Source organism: Perna viridis, chromosome 4 (assembly GCF_037379345.1).
Source record: "Perna viridis isolate PV_CMFRI_1.1 ecotype Kerala chromosome 4, ASM3737934v1, whole genome shotgun sequence".
NCBI classification, from domain to species: Eukaryota; Metazoa; Mollusca; class Bivalvia; order Mytilida; family Mytilidae; genus Perna; species Perna viridis.
The window spans coordinates 11,805,336-11,832,084 of NC_142448.1; the positions used below are offsets into that span (position 1 = coordinate 11,805,336).

General features: G+C 31.7%; 1 protein-coding gene across 1 annotated transcript; it reads right to left on the reverse strand.

The window, feature by feature from the left end:
- Positions 1-5,914: 5,914 nt before the first annotated feature.
- On the reverse strand, positions 5,915-26,749 carry LOC148618870 (uncharacterized). Its single transcript, XM_088578179.1, has 12 exons — positions 26,667-26,749; positions 26,058-26,155; positions 25,707-25,744; positions 25,110-25,174; positions 23,828-23,871; positions 22,339-22,467; positions 21,688-21,890; positions 18,504-18,674; positions 18,025-18,211; positions 16,058-16,215; positions 11,647-15,630; positions 5,915-10,955 (listed from the first exon to the last, which is right to left on the reverse strand). The coding sequence occupies exons 2-12, from the start codon at positions 26,110-26,112 to the stop codon at positions 10,731-10,733; spliced, it is 5,259 nt and encodes a 1,752-aa protein (XP_088434305.1). The 5' UTR covers positions 26,113-26,155; positions 26,667-26,749; the 3' UTR covers positions 5,915-10,730.

Below are 26,749 nucleotides of genomic sequence, written 5' to 3' on the forward strand. Positions count from 1 at the left end.
TTCCCTGAAAAATACTAATAGTGATTGAAAAAGTTTTAAACTGCAAATGAGATGGCATATTTTTCATTTTACAATTTCTCACTGTAATAGAATGAAATGTATTGTTTTTAATTAATATAATGACTCATGATTCCATATATCAATGAAATAATAAAATCATGTGAAGAATGAATTACTACTAAATAACTATCAGTGAGCAAATTATGTTTTTCACACATGCAATATAATATGAATTTCTATCATTATAATTTTTGTTTGCAACAGTTAAAAAAAATGTCAAAATAGCAGTAACAGAAAAAAAAAAGCGGAAGACAAACAAAAACATGTGTATATGACTGTATTTGCTAAATTATCAGCAAAATGTCGCTACCTATTTTTAAATCCTTTAGTTTGTACTTGCAAAAATGCATGTACCGCTTCGTGGCATGTACAAATTTTTTTCAATGCACTGGCAGGGAAGTTCACCCTATAGTATAGTATGGCTAGTTGACTAGGCCCTGATAACCAAGTATGTTTTCTGGAATTAAACTTTTTACCTACTTTTGATAAATCCAGAGGGGAAAGTGAAAGGTCGAGAGGAACGTTACCACCAACAAGCATGTTTTTCAAGTCTGAGAGTGAGAAATGAGTCTGATGCAACAACATGGGTAAATCATACCTTCAGAGACAACAAGTCCAGACAAGAAAAGTGACACGTCTAAAGATAGCTGTTTTTGGAAAATCCCTTCAGCCTCATTGGCTTTGATCTTCATTTTCTTCGTGACACGACAGTTTTGAGGGCGTGGTCCAGTCAGCAGCACATTTTTAAAGACTATGTAATATTTCTTTTTTATTTATTATAATATTAGCGAACAGTAACACTAGTCAGACTGAATGCGTGCGTGTGTGTGTGTGTGTGTGGGGGGGGGGGGGCGTTTGAAAACAAACAAAATTACAAATAAATAAATAAATAAATAATGGTAAAAAAAAAAATGTCTCTGTTGGGAGTTTGAAAAAGGGGGTTCGGAATAATAATGTTTTGACGCAGACCTTTCTGATGATTAATATTGTTAAAAAAGGAAGAAACAAAATATTTTGTCCATTTCAAATCACCCTCCGACATAATGCTCGGCTTTAACCATATGAGAAAATAATTTGATTCGGTGTATGTAAAATATGAATATTTTCACTGTAAATAAACATTTTGATCAGAAGAAATCTTTCAAGCCCAACCCCACCTCCATCCCCTCAATGTTGAATTTGAGAATTGGAAATCTTTTTTAGTCATTTTTTAAATTTTATTTCTTCATGTTTGGAAAGGATGTTCTCAAAAAAGTTCTTGGCTAAGTCTGAAAAAATGTACACTAGAAATACATTTCTTTCTCACATCTTCGATACAATTAATATATTTCATAATTCAGATATCCTCAACACTCAGGAATGATTCATGCTAGGTAAGCGGGGCTTAAATAGAATCCCATAGTGGATCGTACGCCCAATACGCCTTTCCTATATCTTCTATATCATTATATATTTTAAAATGGCGAATAAAATCTAAATTGGCCAAAACTTTTATTAAGACTATAAAAAAAAAAAAAAAAAAATGGTGGAAAACAATTCAAACATTCAATTCCTTTTCGGCGTTTTCTGTTGATTAGCTAATGGCATGGCTAATGGGTCCAGAAACAAATTCTGTTTAAAAGATAACACCAGCGAAGTAATAAGCGTCCATGCTTCTGCAAACTAGAGCCAAGAGGTAAAGAAACTGGTCTCAAACTGGTAGGTACATGGTATTATGCTTTGTGGTATTTCGTTTACATTGTTAAAATATCTCTGTACATATCGTAAGTTGTAAGGAACCTGAATTACGACTTCTCGTTGTCTTCTGCCTGTAAATAAGTTTCGCCGTTAAAATATGACAATCCTTCGGTGAAGAATAACTGTCTATCGAAGGGCAATCATAAATATATATATATATATATATATATATATATATATATATATATATATATATATATATATATATATATATATATATATCTATCTATATATATATATATATATATATATATATATATATATATATATATATATATATATATATATATATATATATATATATCTCTCTATATATATATATATATATATATATTTCTCCATGATATTGTTGTGCCAAGTTAGGAATTGATCTTTTCTCTTGGGCATTTAGTAAAAGACAAATATATTATTATCAGGATGTAACTTATATTTCAACTGAAATACTTAATTTTTTTTCAAAATGCATCTTCTAATTTAATGGAACAATTGTGGACAGTAGAAAAAAATACATATAATATACTCTTAGGTGACATTGCACATTTGATCAGTTACTTTATTGTCTAGTATTAACTGCGTTTGTTCCTTAATAAATACTGGTGTGATTTTTATACCCCCATCAAGTAGTGGTTGGTATATTTTAATCACCTTGTCCGTCCATCATTCAGTCCATCCAAATTTCGTCGCAATTATCTTGGCTCACAATGGATAGATTTATTTCTAATTTGGTATGTGGCTTCATATAGACGAGGATTTTTCTTTGGTGCTGTCCGAATGGCGATATCAACTTCCTGATTCGTGGGACTTTATTTTCAATATGTAGAATGCAGGGAACATTTTCGTCATGGACACCAAAATCACGGCTCCAAAAGGATAGATTTATTTTGAATTTGGTGTGTGGTTGTATGAAGATGGGGCAGACTTTGTAAGAGATATTCGTTGCTTTCCGATATTAACTTCCTGCACGAGTGGGAGTACGCCTAGCACGACAACGCGTGCATATCTCGATTTTCTTTGAACCACATTATTGGTAAAGTGTAATTTTGATACAGAGTTAACCGCGAACTTAATTTTTACGAGAGCGACACTGGGTTCTATTAAGGATTTTTACCGTATATTTTACTAGTTTCATTTTGTTACTCGCTTCATGTTTATACAGTAAAAATTCCGAAACAATGGCCTGTTAGTATGGGTGCTACAGCGGAAGGTTTATCATTTCATCAAAACACATTCGATTGCGTTCAGATCATCGCTATATTTTTTTTTAATTTAAAGCTTATAAAATTTAGCCGAATGGAATCTCAGTTGACTTGACAAGCCAACAACAAAACACGGCTTACGTATATGTTGATTAGGAGTTCACGTGGATCTATGATTCTTGTAGATTTTCCTGCATTCAATAAATTTACAGAGACAACTGTTTCCATTTATGTTTAAAAATAAATGACAAAAAAAAAAATCATCGAATAGTCAAAGTAAAGAAAACCGAGTCAGACATAATAAACGAAAACACACGAAAGTAGTAAAACGCAAGTTGAAAAATACTTTTCTCATCTATCATACTTTTGCTCTATATGTGCTTTACAAATGAAAAAAAAAAAAGGTTGTCGTAAATGAATAAAATTAACAAATTACACAATTTGATTTTTGAACATAATCTTAAGTTCCTAAAATTTCAAAGTGAAACGGTATTTCACATCAACCAGTAGGAAAACCAGAGATTTGCAAAAGAGAGAGGGAGCAAATTCCGGGCAAAGTTTTTCCTCAATTTTATTTACTTATGACATTAACAAAATACCAAATCGCCTCCCTTGAGCTAGTCTTTGTAAACTATTTAAGAGGCGTAAATTCTAAAGAATTTTAACATGAAAAGGAATGTCTCATGTTTGTTTGTTTTTTTTTAATACTCCACTGTAAATGCATTGTTTGTGATAAACGTAACAACACTGTAAGAATCATGCACTGGGTGAAACATGGTATAAAAAAAAACAACACTATTTCGAATGTTTTTAAAATTTGACTATTTGCACCACCAAAACCAAGGAAAAAATACACGATTTTCGGTATCATTTTACTAAATTAAGTTATAATTTCATTGAAATGCACTGAAAATTAACACTTCAAGGGCAGATAATTCAGCTGAAAACCTCATTTTTAGCAAATCCAGTGATGCAGAGATAAAATTTATTGTCAGATCAGTGGGGCTTTGGCATGTATGTTTCTGATTGTTTCCATTTTTCCCGAATATTACAAAAACTAAACATAATTATACATTATTCGAACATTTGAACTTTTCCGCAGATTTTGAAAATTTCGACATCCATAAATAACATTTCTTGAGGTAAGTTTTATTTTTACCAAAAGAGTAACGGTATGGTTTATCAAAAAGTTATTTTATTCAAAACAATTTCATTATCTTAAAGGTTCGAAATGACGAAGCTACAGAGACATCACCAATAGAACCTACGCATCAATAAACTTTCTATTTCAATACATTGAAGAACGATGCTTGTGGTATAGTCAAGAAATGCTTAACGAGTCCACATTCCTAGCGTCTTGTGGCATGAAACAGTATTCGCCCGCTACAGAAAAACCAGGAAATTATATTATTACCTGTTCCACGTACCTGTAGTAATATAGTATGGTGTGTACATTCGTTGATCGGAAACATAGGGGAATTATTTCCCCTTAAGAATATCGGGGCTTAATACTTCATCTTGTCCCAGCACTTAATCATTAGTATAAAACATGTAACCGAAAGAGAGTAAAAAAAAAAAAGATCGAGACCGATTTTACAAAGGACTAAAAAAATAACACTATTTCATCTAATTAACAGACGAAAAAAACAGACAAATGGCTTAATCCTTATTTTAAGCACGAGAAATCTGGTCGGAACGGAATGAATGAAACACAAACAAGTGTTGTTAAAACTTCTTTTTTAAAAAAAGGTATAGAATAGAAAATATTACGAGAAAAATGACAATAACTACAATTAAGTATGAAATGCTGGCACAAACACTTTTCATTTCGAGAAACGCAACTGCGTAGGCAAAAGAATTTAAAGACAAAAAATGACAGGAAAATAAAGAAAATCAAAGACAGTAAAAAATGTAGACCCTGAAACAAAGCGCAAAATCTTCATCAAAGAACTGGAGTACGTCAGATTCCCCGCTGGGCTGTGTGGCCGGGGGTGGGGGTTGGTGGTCTGCGTGGTCTAATCGCTAGCTGAGGAGTGATGTTCATGAACACCTCATGCATATTGAGTCCTCTAGGTGGTTCCACTCTATGGCGGTTCGTTCTTGAATTGTACGGTTTTGTTTGGCGGTACAAATGCCGCTCGTGTGTTGTTATGAACCTGACATTGATAAAATTGGTTGAGACACAGTCTGTGTAATTTGTTGCTCTGATTTGTCTGTTGGGTTTTTAATTAGTTGCTAAGGTGGAAGCGCTGGCACCAGCCCCTCGACCACTTTGAAATAGAAAATCAGCCGCTGTTGTTGTCTGGTTTGTAAAGTTGGTAATTCGAGGTCCTTAAGCATTTTGGTCAGGCATCCATCGTCTCTTGATTTATAGTCTTTTGTGATAAAACAAGCCCCTTTCCTTTGGATGGATTCAAGTTTGTATGGATCCCAAATGATTGCCCCGTACTCCATTATAGATCTTACTGACGTTTTATATGCTGTTTTTCGGTATTCCCTCGGACAATATTGGAGGTTACGTCGTAGAAATCCTGTGGTTGAATTGGCTTTGTTTCATACAATTCTTACGTGTTCTCTTTACTTAAGATCTTCCTGTATTTGCAGACCAAGGCCAGTATTGTCATCTAACAGGGCGCCGATACAAGCCCGATTTTCTGATGAATAGGAAGCTCACTAAAGTTGTGAAATTTCTGTGTTATGATCCTGTGACAAATCAACCTTTTCTTTACAATTTTATTTAGTAAACCATGAATAAAATTACAATTTGTTACTCTGCTGCAATTCTTTTTTTCTCTTTATTTACAACGAATTTGGTAACAAAAAAATCACAGAGCTTCAAAAAGAGATACCTCTAAACATTGCAGACCTGATAAAAATATGCTAGTTAATACTAAGTTTGAAGGTTGCACATGTTTGTTCTTTCGTCGCTTAATTCCCAAGCAATTTTCATGCTTTCAGGCTCGCGTTTAAAGGTGAAAAATATATATCTAGCACTGTCAGATTATTTTTTTTTTCTTCCCTGTTTTTAAAGAAATGTGTAAGAAGTTTTAATTATTTACAATAAAAAAATTAAAAAAAAAAACTACCGATCACAAAAAAATATTACAAATTTCGCAGTACTGTACAGTTGTTTCAAGGAGTAAGCATAATTTTATATCTACCAAAAGGAAAGTGGTGCCAAAATTGAATGAAAAACGTGGAATTCCGACGTTACCACATATGATGGGAAAGCGTGCTATATAACACCTGAAAAGGCTTGCCCAGTCGAAGGAACTTAGCACATAAGGAAAAAAAACTTTAATCATAGTTGTAACATTTTTATTGTAGCAAGGGTTAGTGTTGAGAACAAATCATTGTTTTAAACCACTTCTCGGATTTGTGTGACTCCTTGTGGGAATGCTACTCTGGTATGAATTGGAAATGCATGTTTGCTCAGGAAAAAAAATAAGGAGCTTGACTTATTACAATATGAGTTTGAGGACCTGAGAAATTGCTACGGATAAAAAGTATACAGAATAGTGATAATACATAGACTAAACTTAAACAGAAACAATTTCAGAGTTATCATGTTCCTTCCATATCAAATTATAAATTACCACTTCATAAAGCCTAATTTAATCACCTTTATTGCTGTACAAAAGTAATATTTTTTTTCTTAAACAGGTCATTTAAATGGGAACAAAATCACACAGTTCTAGAGGCATTTTTTCAGGTGGTACATCTTAAAAAAACAGTAAGACTTAATTTCATATTGATGGGAATAAAACTTTAGAGGCATGGTGGAACATATAGTCATCAATATCTAGTTACTTCTAATTTATTAGAAAACTATAGAATTGTTATAAATGTAACAAACACAATATCATTATGTGTAAAACTTAGTTTCAAAATCCATCATATGATTCACAACTAACTAGACAAAAAATAACAGTTAAACAATTAATTGCCAAAAAAAAAGAAGAAAGAAAACAAAAAAAACCATTAACATATAGTATGGAACACAGCAAACAAAACTGGGCATATAAACACAGTAAAACCATTTTTGATAAAGTCAATGATTGACAAAGTCAAAAGATTTATTAGAGAGTAAAAACAAAATGATACCACAAAATTTTTATTTCAAAATGTGTTTCAATATAGTCTGACAAAATCACGAAGAAATGCATGTCCAGTACAGTGCCCATTTTTTTTTATTTACAGGAAGACTTCCATTCTATGACAACTTAATCTACTGCTTTAGTGTAAGGAACAATATATTCATTTGAGTTTTAATCTATAGTTTCAGTAAATTTGACATAAATATCAATAAACAGCTCACGAAGAACATTTTTTCTCAAAGTATTCTCAACCTATCCATAGCAGTCAATTTATTAATGTAAACATAGAATTCCTGCTACAAAATTAGGGAAATGTGTATAATATTACTTGGTTGATGTTCGTGAAGATTTTTCCTTGATGAATTTCATAATAAAACTGAAACAGAAGTAACAAACTAAAGGTATTAAAGCAAGACCCATAATGTATTTTTAATTTCCCAGTTCAATCAACCTAAGTCAGAGCTATGATTTTTCCTAGCCTATTGAAAATGGTTGTGATTGTATTATAGCATCAATAATCATTTTTTATTGCAAAATGTATTGATTTAACATAAATGCTTCAATAATCAAAGTATCCAAATTTGGTTCAATTTATAGAAAGTCCAAAATGCTTCAGTAACCTCAACTCATTCATCCAAACCAATGGTTTGCTGTAAAAGGAGTGTAATTAATTTCTTTTATAAAAATAATTCAAAGACCAAATTTTGACAGATGCACATAAATAACTGTGACTTCAACACAATTCATTGAAACTTGTTGGTTTTTTTTAGCTTAATGTGGCAACTTTAGAAATTTAAACATTTTTGAAATCAATGGGACATAACTCTAACTTAAAACTTTAAATTGGAGAAGAAACAGATTCATTGTTTATTTATTGTTCAGCCAAACGATAAACACAGAACTTACACACAAAATTTCTTGAATTGATAACAGTTTGTTTATTCTTTTATGAATATTCTTCACATTATAAAACATAAATACTGGAGTGTCGGTATTTTAATATGGAATAAAAAGAGAAAATGAATGCTAGAAATAAATCATAATACATGGAATATTATAGCTGATAGTATTTTTAACATACAACTATAGCCTTTAATATTGCCATAAAATAAATATGTTATCAAGTCTTGTAACCATGTTTATTTAATTTCTATCTTGAATGTAAATCGTAATTGCTGTATTACTAATTAAAATAATTATTATGAAACCTCACATGGGGATTAATTCTTCGACAGTTGATGAGTGCTTATATGGTTTACAGATCAAGTGTAATTAAAGAGGCTATTGTAATGAACTTCAGTCAGTTGGGACTGCACACATTGCATTTAATGCAGTGTGATCAAAGACAAACACATTTGTCTCCCTTACAATCCTTTTAAAGGATGATAAAAATGAAAATGCATTTTCTTAGAAGTATGCAATAGGCCATCTGGATATTTTACTGTCTCCTTAAAAAAAATTGTGTTGCAAAGGAAAATAACAAAGCAGCATAATGAACAGATGTAAACTTGTGTTATTTAAAACGTAAAGATTCTTGGATTTATCACAGAAACAAATCAGTTAAAATGTATAGTTGTTAATTCCTTATAGAATTTTTTTAGCCTTTTTTCCAATTACATTTTCCTAACAAAGTCAGCTGAATACAGAAGCACAAAGGTGTGAACCAAGAACCTGAGAATTTCAAACACCCAGTAATATATCCTACTTTCCTTCATTTGAAAATGAACATGAAATGCATCACTTATGTGTGTATAGACAAATTTAAGAAATGAGAAGGGGGAAAAAAATCACTAATCAAAATCATGCAACACATAAAATTTTTTTTTTTTTTAGAAATGTTATTTTTTTTATGGTATATATATATGTATATGACCTAGAAATAGTTCATTTTGAATATTTAAAATTGCAGAAATTCTTCACTTCCAGGCAAAAAACAGAAATGAAAATGGGCAATGATTGGCACTACTTGGTTCTAATATTTAAAAAAAAAACTTTCTACGGCAATATAATAAATTCTAATGAAATAAAAATTGGTTAAAACAACATTTTAAGGCAATGATTTTTCAGAAATCTAGTATCTATTGGAAATTTGAATATTCAAAATAAGATTAGAGACAAAAATCTGAAATTCCTGAATCATGAACTGCTAAAGCCATCTTCAAAGAATGAAAATAAAAAAAAATCAAAATTCTTACATAAAGGATTAAGGACAAAGATCAGAAATTCTTACATCAAGAGACAAAAACAGAAATTCTAATGTTATGGTTTCAGGACAAAAAAAAGAAATTTCTAAGTCAAGAACCAGAGACAAAAAAGTCATGGCTTCAGGATAAAAATCAGAAATTCTCAAGTCCAAAATCTGAGACTAAGATAAAAATTCTTAAGTCACGAATCAGTGACAAAAATTAAAATTTCTTAGGTCAAAGAATCAAGACTAAGCAGAGAATCAGGACAAAAAACAACAAACATCACAAAATAAAACAAGTAAATAAGATATCTGGACTCTATGGATTGATAACATTATATCCTCATAACTTCTGGCACATAATATATTAAGTACCGGGTAGATACATTGATGGCCTATTAGGGCTTTTTATTTACATCACATATAAATACATCTAATGCATTTTCACACTTAAATCCCACTTTTAATTTAGACAATAACCCCTTTAGTAAAAAAATATGATAAACACTCAAAAAAAAAGGAAAAGAAAATAAATGAATGTTGCACCAACAATTTGTCAGAAAGTGGATAATAGTCTACAACTGTTTTTTAGCCTTATGTATAATTCTAATTCTAAAATTCATAGCTTCTTTCAAACTAAATTATTAATAATTTTACATAATGATGTGATGTGTTGTACTATTTAAGATACACTGACAAGACTTTTAGCACAAACAAAACAAAGCAAAATATAAAGACAAATATCAAAATATATCAGACTAGAAATACATAACAGTTCATCAGAATTAGGACGGAATCAATAACTTTTAATAATCTTTCATGCTTTAATAAGAATATGCAGAAATGATTTTCATAACACCATGTAATAAGACATAATTTATCATGTTATTTCCACAAATTACAAAATTTAGATCTTACTACCATTTCATAACTCTAACAAAAACATCCCTAAACTGGTTGTCATATGCAAAAGAATTGCAAGCAAATAATACCACAATTCATCCCAGAACTGAATGTACAAACTCAGATATGTGCTACAATAATAAAACTACAATGTAGTTCACTGCCATGTTTATATGAAAATTGCTCCACCATAGAAATCCCTGAGCTAAATAAAGCAGCTAGAACTGAATAGTAGAATATGTTGACACAAATTAACACTTCCCTTGTTAGGACCAGGGTATAGCAAAATTCTTACCAGTAATCATGATGTGCTTATATGCCAAGTTTCATGGTGATTAGACATAACCTCCCTAGATCAAAAGCTCAAACAAAAATTTACCAAGATAAGAATAAATAAATGAAAAAAAGAATAAATTTATAAATACCCAGGGAAAAAATCTACAAGGCCCTATTTTTGTGGCATAAATCGACTTTGATCAACTTAAGAAGTTGTTGGTAGAGTGATCCTGAGAATAAGTAATACAATATCAGTATTTGAATGAGAAGTCTTTCTTACATTCCTGGGTGAAGTTTAAAGACTAGCATCCTGGTATTGTGGTCCCCTGTGTTAACGACCAGATATTTAGAATCTGCAGTGAACTTCATGGTTTGGACATCGGATGTGATTTTCAAACTAGCAACATCCAATCCAGTTGTAATATCCCAGAGCTTGAGTACATTGTTCAGGCAACTGGATACAACCCATTTACTGTTAGGAGATATAGCTGAATGCACAACCTGAAACAAAGCAACTTCATGTGAAAAAAACACATACTTTTAAATTCTATTTCAGTAAATCATTAATAACCTTATTACATTTATGTTGATAAAGTTTTTCAAAAACAGAATATCATATTGCATTGATTTAGTACAAATTCTGTTTTAACTATCACTAATGCAGTACCCCTCAATTATCTTAAACTTGCTTAAGTGTAAAATCAGTGGTCTTTGTTTGCAACTGTTGGTAAAGAAGCTACAACCAGACATTGCATTTCATACTAAATCTAGCAAAACATTCTTTAGGCCATTTTAAACTTCCTTAATAAAAGAGAAATAACTGCCATTTGATAATTTCAAATACCCATTTTAAATGTTATACAAAATAAAAAAAAAAAATACTGAAATGAAAAATTATTTTGTTACATTTCAGTTATCAAAATTTCTGTCTAAATGTTCTCTCGGAACTTGACTGTTGGCACATACACAACTTTCGTAGTGTAAGCAACAGATTAAAGAGTGAAGGAAAAAAAATCAATTGAAGATTTGCGAAAATATGCAATATATGTTTTGTACAGAAATTTCCATGTCATCAACATATGTGTAAAAATAATAAAACTTGTCATTCTAATTACATGATGTCTAGTTTTTAATTTTCTATTTCCTTCAACAGTATTTAAAATATTTAAAATGATATTAGTATGTTACTTACTGATGCAGTATGCCTCTTTTTAGGTTCTTTTCTGCCCACAGGAAATCCAGTATCAGCCTCCCACACAATTAGGAAGCCATCTTCAGAACCAACAACAATGTAGTTACCATCTGGACTTCGTTTTAATGATAAACTTGTCCCATCCCCTGATTTTGGTGCATGATCAGGTCTATAACAGAAACCATACTTTTCACCTTTGGTAACTTTTTGATCTGCTTTCCCTGTAGGTATGTCCCAAAAAATGACCCATCTACGGGTAGAAATCATCATGACATTGCCTTTATAAGGACAAAACATCTCCCCAAGATGAGGATTTTTTGTAAGTATTCTGTTACATGGCATTAAACCTCCTGTGGCTTGAGTGAGGTCAACAGCGTAGAACCTGTGCCAATGAGACTGAGGTAGGAACCCACCTCCTCTCTTCTTCCAAGAGGTCTGGATTTCCTCATACTCTTTCTGCCCAATTTTGACCCTTAGTACAAGATATCTCTCTGATTCAGACAAAACTAAATCAATCTTTTCATAGTTTTGTGGTGACTGTTTCAGCAAAAATGAACTTTTTGATTTCATCAATTCCAGATCAATGGTTTCGACATATAAAGTCTTCTCATTTGATTTTACCAAGAACAACAACTTATTGTTTTTGGCAATGCAAAAGTCTACAACATGTTTTGAGCTTAACTGATCAAATCCTGTGGTATAGTCTAATATTTTCAGGACTTTGTTGGAGTCATCAAGTACAGCAAGATGTGAATGTGATGTAGCTACTATCTTGTTGCCATGTACACCAATATGAATTGTTTTCTGTAGCTTGACATCATCAACAGACCACAATCTAAGATTCTTGTCTTCTGAGGCAGTAAAAATTGTTTTGCCAGTGAGGTCTGTATCAAAGGCCAAGATTTGTTTCTGAAATAAAAGGTCACCACCATTTGCATTGCCTTGTATTCCAGACACTTTCTCATCTTCTGAATTGAGTAACTCAGAGAGTTGCCAAACTCTGGCAGAGTTCTTTTTACTCAAGGTCACAACCTGGTCCTCTAAAACGGCAATCTGCAAAATATCATTGTTATCAGCTTTGAAATCCCCAAAATGTTTGCCAGTCTGACCTTTATACATGATAAGCTGACCTTGGTTGTCTCCAATAAATACTAGATCATGTATCCAACATACCCCAAATGAAGTAATAGTATTGTTGATATTCAGTTGTTGAACAACTTCTTTTTCAGATATATTATAAACTAGAACAGATTCTTGCTCCAACCAAATGGCAACAAGTTCATGTGAATGAGAGACTGAAAACTGTTTGATTTTTGAAGAGAGGTTTTCTGATATTGTAACTGTTTTATTTTCAACATTGATTACTGTTAGTATGCCATCTTCTTCTGTATTGGAACAGCCCACCAAGAGTGTTTCATTAAAACCAACCCTAACAAAACCTTGTTTAAAAGCATGTGACACTTGTACTGTCTTGCCATTATCTGTGGATCCCACAGAATTGATTATTACAAGACCTTTCATGTCATTGTTCTTTACTCCACCATTAGTTTTTGTGGCCACAATGACATTCAGGTTGTCGATATTTGTGGTAACTATATCGGTAACATCTTCTGGATCTTCTTTCAATGTTATCAAGTTGACCTCTTTAAAACTTTTGGTATCCATTGTTAGAATATCAGAGTTATTGAACAATATACTCAGATGGAGTGAGTCAGTGCTAAGACGACATACCACAGGAGTTGACTTGGCAATACCACTGCTTATTTTGGAAAATACCTTTGTGTTTGTGACTTGGTTGTGCAGGTGAAATATTTGGAAACTGTCTTTGCTAAACTGAATTACTCTTTTCTCACTACGGTCTAACACTGGAGGTAAGATAGATTTGAAATTCTCATTGTGCTCTACAACATATATTTCACCATTATTTGCATCATAAGCTGAAAGTTTAGCCTCTTCAGATTCTTCCTCTTTCTCATTAGAAAACAAAACAGCCTCAGTACCATGGTCCAGTATGTCCTCTATTTCATTGTAAATATGCACCAAGGCTGATGATGCATCCTTCCTTGGAGCCATGCAGGGGAAAACTGGAATCAACAGTGGTGATTTACTGGCAAACACATACTCTCTTGCTTGCTTAATAAGTTCTTTGAGGTGTTTTTGGTCATCATCTACATGTAGTTGTGACAGCATGCTAATTGCAAGATTTGTTCCATTGAAGCTATCCATTTTCACAGTCAAGAAGAAGTTGCGGAGGAAAGCTATTTCATCATCATCTATTTTATCAAGATATTCTGTCATATCTTCTATCAGTGTTGAAAGTGGTAGGGAAGGTATTCTGACCATGAGATAGTTTAAGCTGCAAAACAATTCTGACTTGGCAGTAGATGGGTTTATCAAGTCCCCAGCATGTGTCAGATGATACGGTGCAGCAGTCAACTTCCTTTGGTTTTTCATTACCAATGGTTGTTTTGTAACCTGTCTATCAGCATTTTCAATGGTAAGTCTCCTTCTTTGGAGAGTTATATCCCTTTTAATACCATCATTTGCCATGAAATACTCAGCCAAGACCTTATGAAGTTTCTTTCCTGCATTTCCAGTGGCATATCTGGTGTGAGCAGTTTCAATGAACTGTCTGTGATACCAGTTGAGGGTAGTTTTCCCAAATGATCTCCTCTCTACTATATACTCCCTTAAGTCATACCTTATTCTAGCAACAATAACAGGGGGCATTCTGACTATACCTGGCACAGGTGGGTTGTGGTAACGATATAAGTCATCAAGGACTTCATCATCACAGGACAAAACATCTTCCCATTCTATATCTGATATACCATTGAGACCCACAGTAATGTAGCCAAGAGCATGACTGATTAAAATTGATCCAAACTTTTTCTCCATGTTGTCAAACAGCTGATTAATGGCTCCTTGTACTGTGTCTTGTAGTACCAGGGCATGATCAGGAGTGTAAGAATTCCAACTAACTGCTTCATCAAGAATAAGTTTCAGGTAGAGTGGTCCTCGAGACTTTCTAAAAGCACTGATTAAGTGCTTTGTCTGGATTTGAGTAACAGTTCTTTTTTGTTTAGCCAAGTATTTATCAATAATTTCAAAACCTGTATCATCAGGAAGAGATGGGACCTCAACAAAGTTGGACTCATCAGGAAACATTTTTTTCAGGGTATCCAAAATTTCATGTTCTTCTGGTAAAGTTGAAACAATAATTCTTACATTTGATGGTAAAACAGTGGGAAGCCATTTCATTAAATATGCATCATTTTTTGCCAATAGCTGATCTAGTGAGTCCAGTAAAATTATTATAGGTTTCTTAACCTTGGATGCCACTCTGCGTAAATACCTTGGAAAATACTCAAGCATGCTTTTCATATTTTTATATCCAACAGGTTCAAGGAGGGCCTTTGAACGATCTGCCAGTTGACCACATACTCCAAAAATGACCTCATATATATCTAAACTGTATCTTGAAGTTCCTAGAAATCTGATGATTCCATAGAATGGCTGTTTGTTCAGCCAGTGTGGCAAACTTTGCATGACCTTTGCCATTACAGATGTTTTCCCAGCACCTGAAGGAGCATGCATAATCAGAGGCTTCCTAGATTTGTCATTCAGAATGTAATCTTTAGCCTTCTGAAGGACATCGGCTCGACCACAAAATGTCTCACATTTCAAATTGCAGAAGTGATGGTGGTGAAGTATTTCATGATAATCAGAGTAATACTCCTCTGTCCTGATTAAAGTCTTCTGATCACCTTTGGCCTTGTCTATTAGGTCAGACATGTCCTGAATAAGTTCATAACAAAGTTGACTGACATAGCCAGCGTGCTCTTCATATTTACTGGGATCCACTCCTCCGTCTTGCCAAGAGATTTCATACTTATGAATCATTTTGGAATTTTTCAGTATATGTGGAATAGTTTTGGTAACTACTATTTCTCTCAATGACTTTGCTTCCTGATCAATTACCAACTGTAAATGAGATATAAAATTTCAATGTCATATTTATATTATCATAGTTACAATATAATACTGGTAGTTACAATGTCATAGATTTCATAGTTTAAATATCAGAAATAGATGGTCATAGGTACTGTATTATATCCATATCTATCATTTGAGGATCTAACAGGGTTAATATATGGTAGCCAGCAGGAAATCACATTGCAAATTAATCAAAATTATTAATTTTTGGTATAAGAAGTGAAGTACAAAAAAAAACTGTTCTCTACAATTGCCCCATTAAAGTCATTTGCAATATCTACTTAACAATATTTCATCACAAAATTACACGTTGGAAAATGGCAAGTTTATGCTTCCTAATGTTCATAAGTTTGGATTTAATCTTAATATATTCAAATGTACTAATTATTCTAATAATAAAACAGAAAGTACAAACTTTTCCATTGGTTGACATTGTTGTGTCAAAATATCTTTTTGCTGCTTGATCTGTAATATTTCCATCATTAAGTCCCATTAATACCCTTCTATATACAGAAACATGGTCTTTTGGACATTTAGCTTTTATTACTCCTTCCTCAGCTTCAAGCTCTGTCACTATAAAAAAAAGAAGTCATATTTTTTATTCACTTCACGACAAAGTTATATTGATGCCACATTATTGTCAAGCAAAATTTAACCTGCTTCATTTATATTTAGCTCCATACAAGACACACAAGGATATTAAAAATACACATCATTGTGTGCATGCATAACCTTTGATGTGTTGTTTTTACCAATTAAAAAATTCTTACGGAATTTTAAACATGTTAAAAAGTCACTTCATTTGTTTTTTAACATGTATAATTGAAATATTGGTTACAATTCCATTTATGGAATGATTTTCAAAGGTATTTTTATCAACTAAGTTCATTGTACCTTTAGGCCTATGCATGGAAATAAATGTTTTTTTGCCCATTTAAAATAAAAAAAATTTCTAATTCATAGAAGTAATAAATGTGTACCTATTTAATCATGGACTGGTGTATTATGGATTCAAAAGGCAGAATATAGAAGGCCAGCCCATTATTAAATGAATTCATATTTGAGATCGTCTTGAATATTTTTTTTTAAAACAGCTGATGACTTTCTAAAAATAGTTTATATTACTTCTTATGGATGAATCAATACAATAAACACATCAGCTTAGCATTTGTCCTGAAATTATATCAAGTGGTGAAGTGCCCAAAACATAATTACCCTAATAATATAAGCAGGCACGAAATTACAAGTAGCAGATTGTGGACCAAGCTCTCTTTATGGTAAAAAATGGATGATAGAATTAGAAACACAATATTGTTTATTTTAATGTGTTTTTTTCTGGGTCAATTACTTCTTTTTATACACAAATACAATAGTAAGGACAGTTTGGTCCTTAAATGATTATGCACTGTAATCAAACTAAAAACTTCTATTTATAAGAAAAGATTGTGATGGCAAATAACAATTTCAGTACAAGTTTATTTACTCAGTATATGTGACTAAAAGTTAACTCAATTATCATTTTATTCCTAACAAAATTCGCCAACTATCATTCTAATACTATAATCTTCTTTCAATCATCTTACAAATTTGTTTACATTTTTAACAAGTGATTGATTTGTTCTGTTATTGTTGTGAACTTTCAGGCATGTTTACACTTATTGAAGACCTTTTTGGTCTATAATTACTATTTGTATAGAAGGGATTATACAATGGTGTATTCTACTATATCTGTTCCTATTTCTATTGATATGATTTATAAAAAAAAATAAGATTAATTGAAAAGTAATTTTGTCAAAAATGTGTAAATTGTAGAATTATGTACTAAAGTATTAAGAAAAAATTCTTATACAAGGGTAAAGAATTGACAAGAAAATGCTCTAAAGAAAAGTAAATGGAATTTTTTAGGTTTGTATGTCATGTACATATAATCTTTTCATACATTATATAAAAAGTCTTTAAGTCATTCTTTTAATAGGAAAGAAATTAGGATTTCCCTCAATAATGATCTATGTAAATTTCACCACCATTAAGTATGAAGTTTTAAGTCAAATCTATCTTTCAATCTAATCTACAGAAAATCATTCTTATTCCATGACCTTGGTAAACCAGCAAAATTTCATAACAATTTTTATACCTCCAAATGACTATTAAATGGCCCATCACACTACCAAATACTGAGCTATGAAAATTAAGCTTAATGAGATTATACAGCACAATACAGAAGTGATTATGGTAACAACTTTCATAAAAAAAATTAAAATATTACGTAGGCATATGTAAAACACCTGGAAATGATAAAGAACTTCAAGTAAGGGGAGACAACTGTTGTACAAACATTATCATATTTTTCTAACAGGATTTTTTCCCAAGAATTAAGCTAACCGGATAAGAAATAGTGATGAAGTCTCTCCTTAGAAAGTTGCTTGGCATTGCAAGCCAAAGATGCTGCTTCTCGAAGAACTTTCTGTAAATTACTAAATGTTGTGTCCCATGCTTTGGTATCCTTATTTCTTGGCTCATCACATCCAGCTGAATAATCTCCATAAAATGTAAACTGTGATCTGATTGGCTGAAAAGTTCAATAACAGTAATAAGATTCCATCAAATAAAATTTAAAAATCTAATCATGGCTGAACTAATATAGAAGCTTGTATGCTGATTTAAAAAAAAAATACTTTCTGATAACAGTAAACAGCTGATACATATACAAAAATTTTAATACAGCTATGTTCATTATGGTCTATGTACTGGAATAATTATCATTGATGTAAAATAATGTTAAATGTCAATGTGTAAAATAAACTGTAAGTCTGTTTCCTGCAAGCTGTCTGAACAGAATGGTCAGTTTTATGAATATTTACCTGCAAGATATAGTGAGGTGGAATGGAGTTTTCATCAAGAAGGTACCAAGTATCTAGTAATTTGGCATTAGGTATGTTCTCTTCAACAGCAAACTTCTTGATGGTCTCGTATTCCTCCATATTAATTTCAGTAGGGATTGGTCTGAAACCATATCTGTCTCCTGATATCAACTACATGGAAAATGAAACAATTTGAATTTGTTGAGAATCAAGAAAAATACAGAAAAAGTGAAGATTTTTTACTTAAACTTAAAGATTATCCCTTTATCCCTGAATTGTAATACTTTATTTAAAAGATAAAAATGTGATTATCTCCCTTGATTTATACTGAATTATAGTAATATTCATAAACAGATCAATCATAGAGAGTCACTTTTTGTCTTAGAAAAAATTAATAACTATACAGGTATCTTCCTACACACATACTGAATGCATCTGCAAAGTTTCAGTGAAATGTGACAAGCACTTTTTTAAATATTTGATTTTTAAATATAGGGTAACCAAGTTGTGCGAGCAAAAAAGTGACAATATTCTACCATACTGAAATGCATTAAATATTTGCAAAGAACTTTTTCTGACTTTTCAAATAAAAAATATCAACCACAACTTGTTTTTAACAATATTAATGAAGAAATAGTTTTAAAAGTAATCATTTTCTGAGAAATTGGTCTATTTTTAAAAATATATTTCTGACATGCCTCCCCCTTTTTCTTGATCACATGTCAAAAATCCTAAATCTTTAAATTTTCACAAAAGGTGATATATTTGGCTTTAAATTTGTAAATACAGTGTTTTCACATTAAAACATGACCAGTAAAGGGCACCTAAAGCAAAAAAAGTGCTCAATAATGGATTTTCCATGTTGCCATAGGGGAATGCTTATATGGCCTTAACCGCAGTAATGAAAGTGAGTTTTTCCTCATTTCTAACCTAATTTTTGCTCAAATCTACACAAAACTTGATTTCAAGTACTTATTACTACCATATTTAGGTAAATATAGCCCTCAAAGTTTAATATTTGATATTTTTACTAAATTTTCTACACTTTTTACAAGATAGGACATAAAAATCAGCCAAAAAGACCAATTTTCCATAATTTGGACCTATAACTTAAAAAAATGCATATTTTGAAGGATTTTTGTAGTGTATTCCTGTCATGGCAAAGTTAACAAGATCTTCAAGTAGTTTACAGCTATTTCAAGAAACTTTTCATTTTGCCATGGCTTCAGCTTAAGGCTAAAAACCACTAATTCCACTTCCCATAGGCTTCTATGCTAATTTCACAATATTCAATGGCTTCTCTGGACTTTACCTTAACTTTAACCTGCAGATGACTATATATCAGCATGATTCTACATATGTCAGCTCACAATCCTCAGAATGGCATGTGGGGTTAGCAGACTTGCAGTGCAGTACTGGTCACCGGAAGTGAAGGGTCTATAAATAGCATGGGAAATCCCAGTGTTTTCACAAGATAGGGGTATATTTAAAATTCATTATGGAGATTAGGCTTCACATCACAAGAAGCAAAATGCACCTATAAAATGTACAGAAATGTTTTTCCTTTCAGAAACTGTTTAAATTTTTTAAATAAGATGAGAACTTTTTTCACAGCACTATGAGGAACAGGGGTAATTTCTGCGTAGGACTATTTTTGCGTACATTCCAAATGCTCATTGGTTGAATTGGTGGTCTGTAACCTAAAGAGTCACTTTTTGTCTTAGAAAAAATTAATAACTATACAGGTATCTTCCTACACACATACTGAATGCATCTGCAAAGTTTCAGTGAAATGTGACAAGCACTTTTTTAAATATTTGATTTTTAAATATAGGGTAACCAAGTTGTGCGAGCAAAAAAGTGACAATATTCTACCATACTGAAATGCATTAAATATTTGCAAAGAACTTTTTCTGACTTTTCAAATAAAAAATATCAACCACAACTTGTTTTTAACAATATTAATGAAGAAATAGTTTTAAAAGTAATCATTTTCTGAGAAATTGGTCTATTTTTAAAAATATATTTCTGACATGCCTCCCCCTTTTTCTTGATCACATGTCAAAAATCCTAAATCTTTAAATTTTCACAAAAGGTGATATATTTGGCTTTAAATTTGTAAATACAGTGTTTTCACATTAAAACATGACCAGTAAAGGGCACCTAAAGCAAAAAAAGTGCTCAATAATGGATTTTCCATGTTGCCATAGGGGAATGCTTATATGGCCTTAACCGCAGTAATGAAAGTGAGTTTTTCCTCATTTCTAACCTAATTTTTGCTCAAATCTACACAAAACTTGATTTCAAGTACTTATTACTACCATATTTAGGTAAATATAGCCCTCAAAGTTTAATATTTGATATTTTTACTAAATTTTCTACACTTTTTACAAGATAGGACATAAAAATCAGCCAAAAAGACCAATTTTCCATAATTTGGACCTATAACTTAAAAAAATGCATATTTTGAAGGATTTTTGTAGTGTATTCCTGTCATGGCAAAGTTAACAAGATCTTCAAGTAGTTTACAGCTATTTCAAGAAACTTTTCATTTTGCCATGGCTTCAGCTTAAGGCTAAAAACCACTAATTCCACTTCCCATAGGCTTCTATGCTAATTTCACAATATTCAATGGCTTCTCTGGACTTTACCTTAACTTTAACCTGCAGATGACTATATATCAGCATGATTCTACATATGTCAGCTCACAATCCTCAGAATGGCATGTGGGGTTAGCAGACTTGCAGTGCAGTACTGGTCACCGGAAGTGAAGGGTCTATAAATAGCATGGGAAATCCCAGTGTTTTCACAAGATAGGGGTATATTTAAAATTCATTATGGAGATTAGGCTTCACATCACAAGAAGCAAAATGCACCTATAAAATGTACAGAAATGTTTTTCCTTTCAGAAACTGTTTAAATTTTTTAAATAAGATGAGAACTTTTTTCACAGCACTATGAGGAACAGGGGTAATTTCTGCGTAGGACTATTTTTGCGTACATTCCAAATGCTCATTGGTTGAATTGGTGGTCTGTAACCTAGATCTGCCTTTATGCATATGTGATTGATTGTTTATAGAAAAGAATCAAAAGATTCTCTTAATGAGTAGTTGAATTTTACTAAGTATCTTTTAGATCATGTTAAGTCTAAGGTCTAAAAAATGTTACGAATACATGCACATACTATAAAATTTGGACCAAGTGATATGTTTTGACAGTTTTTGACTTCCAACAGACATATTTTTTCCACAGAATGATCATTCTGACTGTCTTCTGTGACACCCCATCTCATATCTACAAACTGGAAGTCAAGGTCAAACTTGGCACAGTATTCCTTCAACAATGGATTGACATCCCTAACTATGGCATTTCTCTCAGCTCTCATATCTATTGAAAAAATAAGATATATTATGTATAGGTTGGAGGATTTTTTCTATAACATACTAGTATTTCAAACTTGAAGATTAACACATCATTTTTGTTCAATCTTAAGGTTCCTCAACTCAGACACTATGGTATTTGACTTTTTCTTTATCTAATTCTTTCAGGTCAAGAGTATCCTGCATTTAAGTCCAATCTTATTTTGAAAATATAAAAATACCAATCATCCTAATATTGCAAATTTTGATATACTGTACATGTGTTTCAAGGAGTAATCTCTCATCAGCAACATTTAGAATCAAAGGCATTGAAAGACCTAAATCCCAAAATGAATTATATACAAGTACATTTGTATTCAAAACCAAAATTAAAGGAAGTAAGTCTTAATAGGATAAAAAATAAAGAGGTCCTTTTAGACTTACAGTATTACATACCAACAAGACTTTATACTTACCAGAGAATGTAGAACTGAGGAATACTCTAACTGTAGAATGTGGTAAACTTGGAAGTTTGTCAAGAGATCCTTCCAACACTCTGTCAAATACAGCCTCTTGTTCTAACATTTTTTCTTCTTTTGATTTATCTTAAAAGTAGAATAACACAATAAAACCTATCTATCAGACTAAAATGTCTAAGTGAGCATTATGTTCAGTTTACACAGGTTCAAAATCAATGGAAAAAGAAGTGTTAGGTACATACAGGTTTCCGGTCTAGATACTACAACTGTTCTACTTGATCAGTCAAATTGATATAAAGAAGTGTTTGGTATAGACAAGTTTCCAGTCTAAATACTACAACTGTTCTACTTGATCAGCCAAAATGATATAAAGAAGTGTTTGGCATAGACAAGTATTCAGTCTAGATACTACAACTGTTCTACTTGATCAGTCAAATTGATATAAAGAAGTGTCAGGTATAGACAAGTTTCCAGTCTAAATACTACAACTGTTCTACTTGATCAGCCAAAATGATATAAAGAAGTGTTTGGTATAGACAAGTTTCCAGTCTAGATGCTACAACTGTTCTACTTGATCAGCCAAAATGATATAATGAACTGTTTGGTATAGACAAGTTTCCAGTCTAGATACTACAACTGTTCTACTTGATCAGTCAAACTGATATAAAGAAGTGTTTGGTATAGACAAGTTTCCAGTCTAGATACTACAACTGTTCTACTTGATCAGTCAAATTGATATAAAGAAGTGTTTGGTATAGACAAGTTTCCAGTCTAGATACTGCAACTTTCTACTTGATCAATCAAATTGATATAAAGAAGTGCTTGGTATAGACAAGTATTCAGTCTAGATACTAAAACTGTTCTACTTGATCAGTCAAAATGATATAAAGAAGTGTCAGGTATAGACAAGTTTCCAGTCTAAATCCTACAACTGTTCTTTTTGATCAGCAAGAAAGCATTGATCAATTATTTACAAGATATATATATTTTCACTGACTGCATAATACAACTTTTTGCTGTGAATTCAAAAACATTATGTATTGTTTTGAAATTACCAGGATATCCTGATTTGAAATGAAATCTTGTTATATGGCCTAAAATATCATTTTTACATTATTGTTGAACTATAGACAATAACAGTTCACTGATGACAAAAACTTTGATATACAAATATTTACATACATATTTGCTCTAACTGGTGATAATGTTTTGTCAAGTCTCTATTTTCCAGCAATTCTAAGCCTCACCAATATGTCAGTTTTATGTCAAATAAGTGCACTATTATTGTGACAACTGACGGTTAGATTTAGACATATTTCACGCTACTTATTATAATTATGAAAATCAGCTCTTCATACATTAGAGATATGGGTACAAAATGCATTATCGAAACTACAATAATCTTATCATCATATAACTTAAAAAATTAGTCTTATTATCTTTTCATAATTTTTTAAAAAATATTTTATTATCATAATGTCTATACCTTGATCATTTTCTCCTTTGCTGACTTGGTTTGGTGTTGTAACTCTAAAACAGAACAAAACATGTAAATATAATTTCAATACAATCCCAATTTTAAATGTTTTTTGTTTTGTTATATTTTTTATTAGTATCAATTCCTGAGTAATAATATGAAGTAAAAGTAAAAAAATGAAATTTTACCGGAAATGTGAAAAATATCAAACAGGACCAAGGTCTGCACAACACAAATATATAACCTGAAACAAGACGGCATCATGTAGCCATGTACCACCCAAAGAATAGCCGAAGTCCAACATTGAAATAGATGAACAGTACAGATTCAACAATTCTTTGTAACATAGGAGCAATGAATGTGACAAATAAACTGTTATCACAGAGCTATGTCTTTCCTGTCACACATGGTTTCTGTTTTTCAAAGGCATATACATGTACATGAAACAGATATGGTATTGTCATGTGGTGATGCTAATGCAACTATACACTAAATATCTTTGACCTAACATAAATAGATCATGTCAAACAGACCAAATCAGAAAAATTGATATTAAAAACTTAAAAAGAAATTTCTAAGATTTCTAAGCCAATAAACCATGACTGCAGAAGGGGGGGCATTTGGGGGGCATTAAAATTGAGACTTCAGTCACCAGACCACGACTGTGGGTGTATATGCATAAAACAGATACAGAACTGTGATATCTGTGATTTCGTTCAAATAGAGGAAACGCAAATCAAAGAGTATGTTGACACTAGACTATGAAAACAATGTAGTGACAAAGGTCATATACTTTAAAAAAAAATTTACAAGCAATTTAGTTTTCCTTTTTCTACAAGCAAGAGAAAATACTAAAAATAATTTGCTGGAATATCAATAGATTTTGGACAAATAAATTGGCAAAAAAACCCAAACAGCAGAGAAATTCATTGATATCCTAAAACAAGTGTTCATGGAAATATCTTATAGTATATGACTTAGTAGTGACATTTTAAAGTAAAGAAAGGTGGGCTTCAAACTCTTACCATTAAACTTCAGTATAACTAGTTAAAGGTGTTAAATCACAATGTAGAGGTGCAAGAGGATCATGGACATACCGGTATGATGACTAATAGACTGACAAAATTTAAACAAAATCTTATCAGCACTGCGATCTCAAATAATTACAATGAATACAGAGAGGCATACCATAAAAAGGTCCTCCAACAACATTGTGGCTGGCAATAATAAATGCATAAGAATTTAACTTCCTTATCCTTTCAAATAAAAGATACAAACTGATCATACATACTTCACTGCTTTTGGCTTGGGTTTTGAAACTTTCTGTCTAGGTGTTTCTTTCTTTGGTAAAACACTCTACAATTGAAAACAAATGTTTTATTTAATATAAAAAAAGAACTCCATATAATCTACTGAGGGCAAAAGATTTCTATAAAAAATGTCATTCTTTGTAACATATAATTATGAAGAAGAATCCATGGAATCTGATAAGGGTCATTCAAAAATAATTTTATGTCAAGATTACTAGATGGCATGTTAAAATAACAATACAACTATGTTGAAGTCACTAACTCCCTTTGTGGAAAAAAAATAACATAAGTAGAAACCATGACATACTATGTTAAAAAAAAAAACCAAAAGCTTTGCATAAAAAATAACAAAGATTGTTGAAACATTTTGCAGTGTATAGCAGTTTATGGTGATCACATCATTTTCCTTACTTGTTCGCTTCCATCGAGGTTGGGTGGTTAAAACCACCCCTGGTTTTTTACTGGTTTTAACTGAAGTCTGGTTATTTAAATCACACAAAAAACGTGGAAAATGGCATTTAAAAACAGTGAAGTTAAAACTAATTACTTCGGTAAAATTTATTCAGTACAATACATACCTGTCCCATAATACCAAAAGATGACTGACGAACAATACCTGTAAAATAGATCAAAAGTCTTATCTATTGACTTCGTTTTGCAAGTCTGAATAAGTACATGTATTTATAAATACATGTACCTGTAACGAAAATTGGATTTAAAAGGACAAAATAGAAACTGCTATTAAATAGTGATGTAGCGTCAGCAATGTCCGACGTACATGTGTAGATCCTCTGTCAAATATGAATGGTTAAAAATCTTTCTGTCAGAGGTGTAATCTGATTGTTTGAATTTTTAATGCAGACACACACCATGTTTTATAGGACATCTTGCATATTCCCATTGGTTGAGACTTCAGAATCACTATTTACCTGGTTGATTGGTACTCATTGCTGATTTGTTTGTCTTTGCTGATTTTGAAGCCATTTTGATATTGTTTGACAGTAACCGATATCATCAATCCATATTTCTATAAAAAAAAAAGTATAAATGTGTAAAACAAATATGGAAATTTATAGATACTATAGCATGTTTGCCTGTCAATATTATTATGTCAAATTAAATCTGTAAGTTGTAGTGTAACTTTGTATGTATCAAAACAACCATTTTGAAAAAAAAGTTTATGCATATTGATTACTGAAATTTCATTAAAAATATCTGCACATACAGTTTGAAAAATGTAACTATTCCACATAGAGAACTTCAATGCAAAAATATCATAATTAATGTTACTATGTGCACACACATACAAATGTGACTTTGAAATTGTATTCTGGAGTTTCAAAAAATCTGGTGAATTCTTTTTTATCACACTGCCACTGGCAGTCTTGGAAAACGTGAAGATGAATGGCATGCCTGCGAAACAGTGCGTGCAAGCTCATTTCGAAATGCTATACTTATTTTGCTATATGCTTTCCAAATTTTGCTGTAATTTAGCAAGAAATATAAAAAATAAAAAAAAATCCTTTCAGTTTGTTTACCTGAACAACCTACCGAACAGCCAAAAATCCTACGTGGTATCCCGATCTTTTATTTTTTTTCATAGGCATCTATATTTCTATAG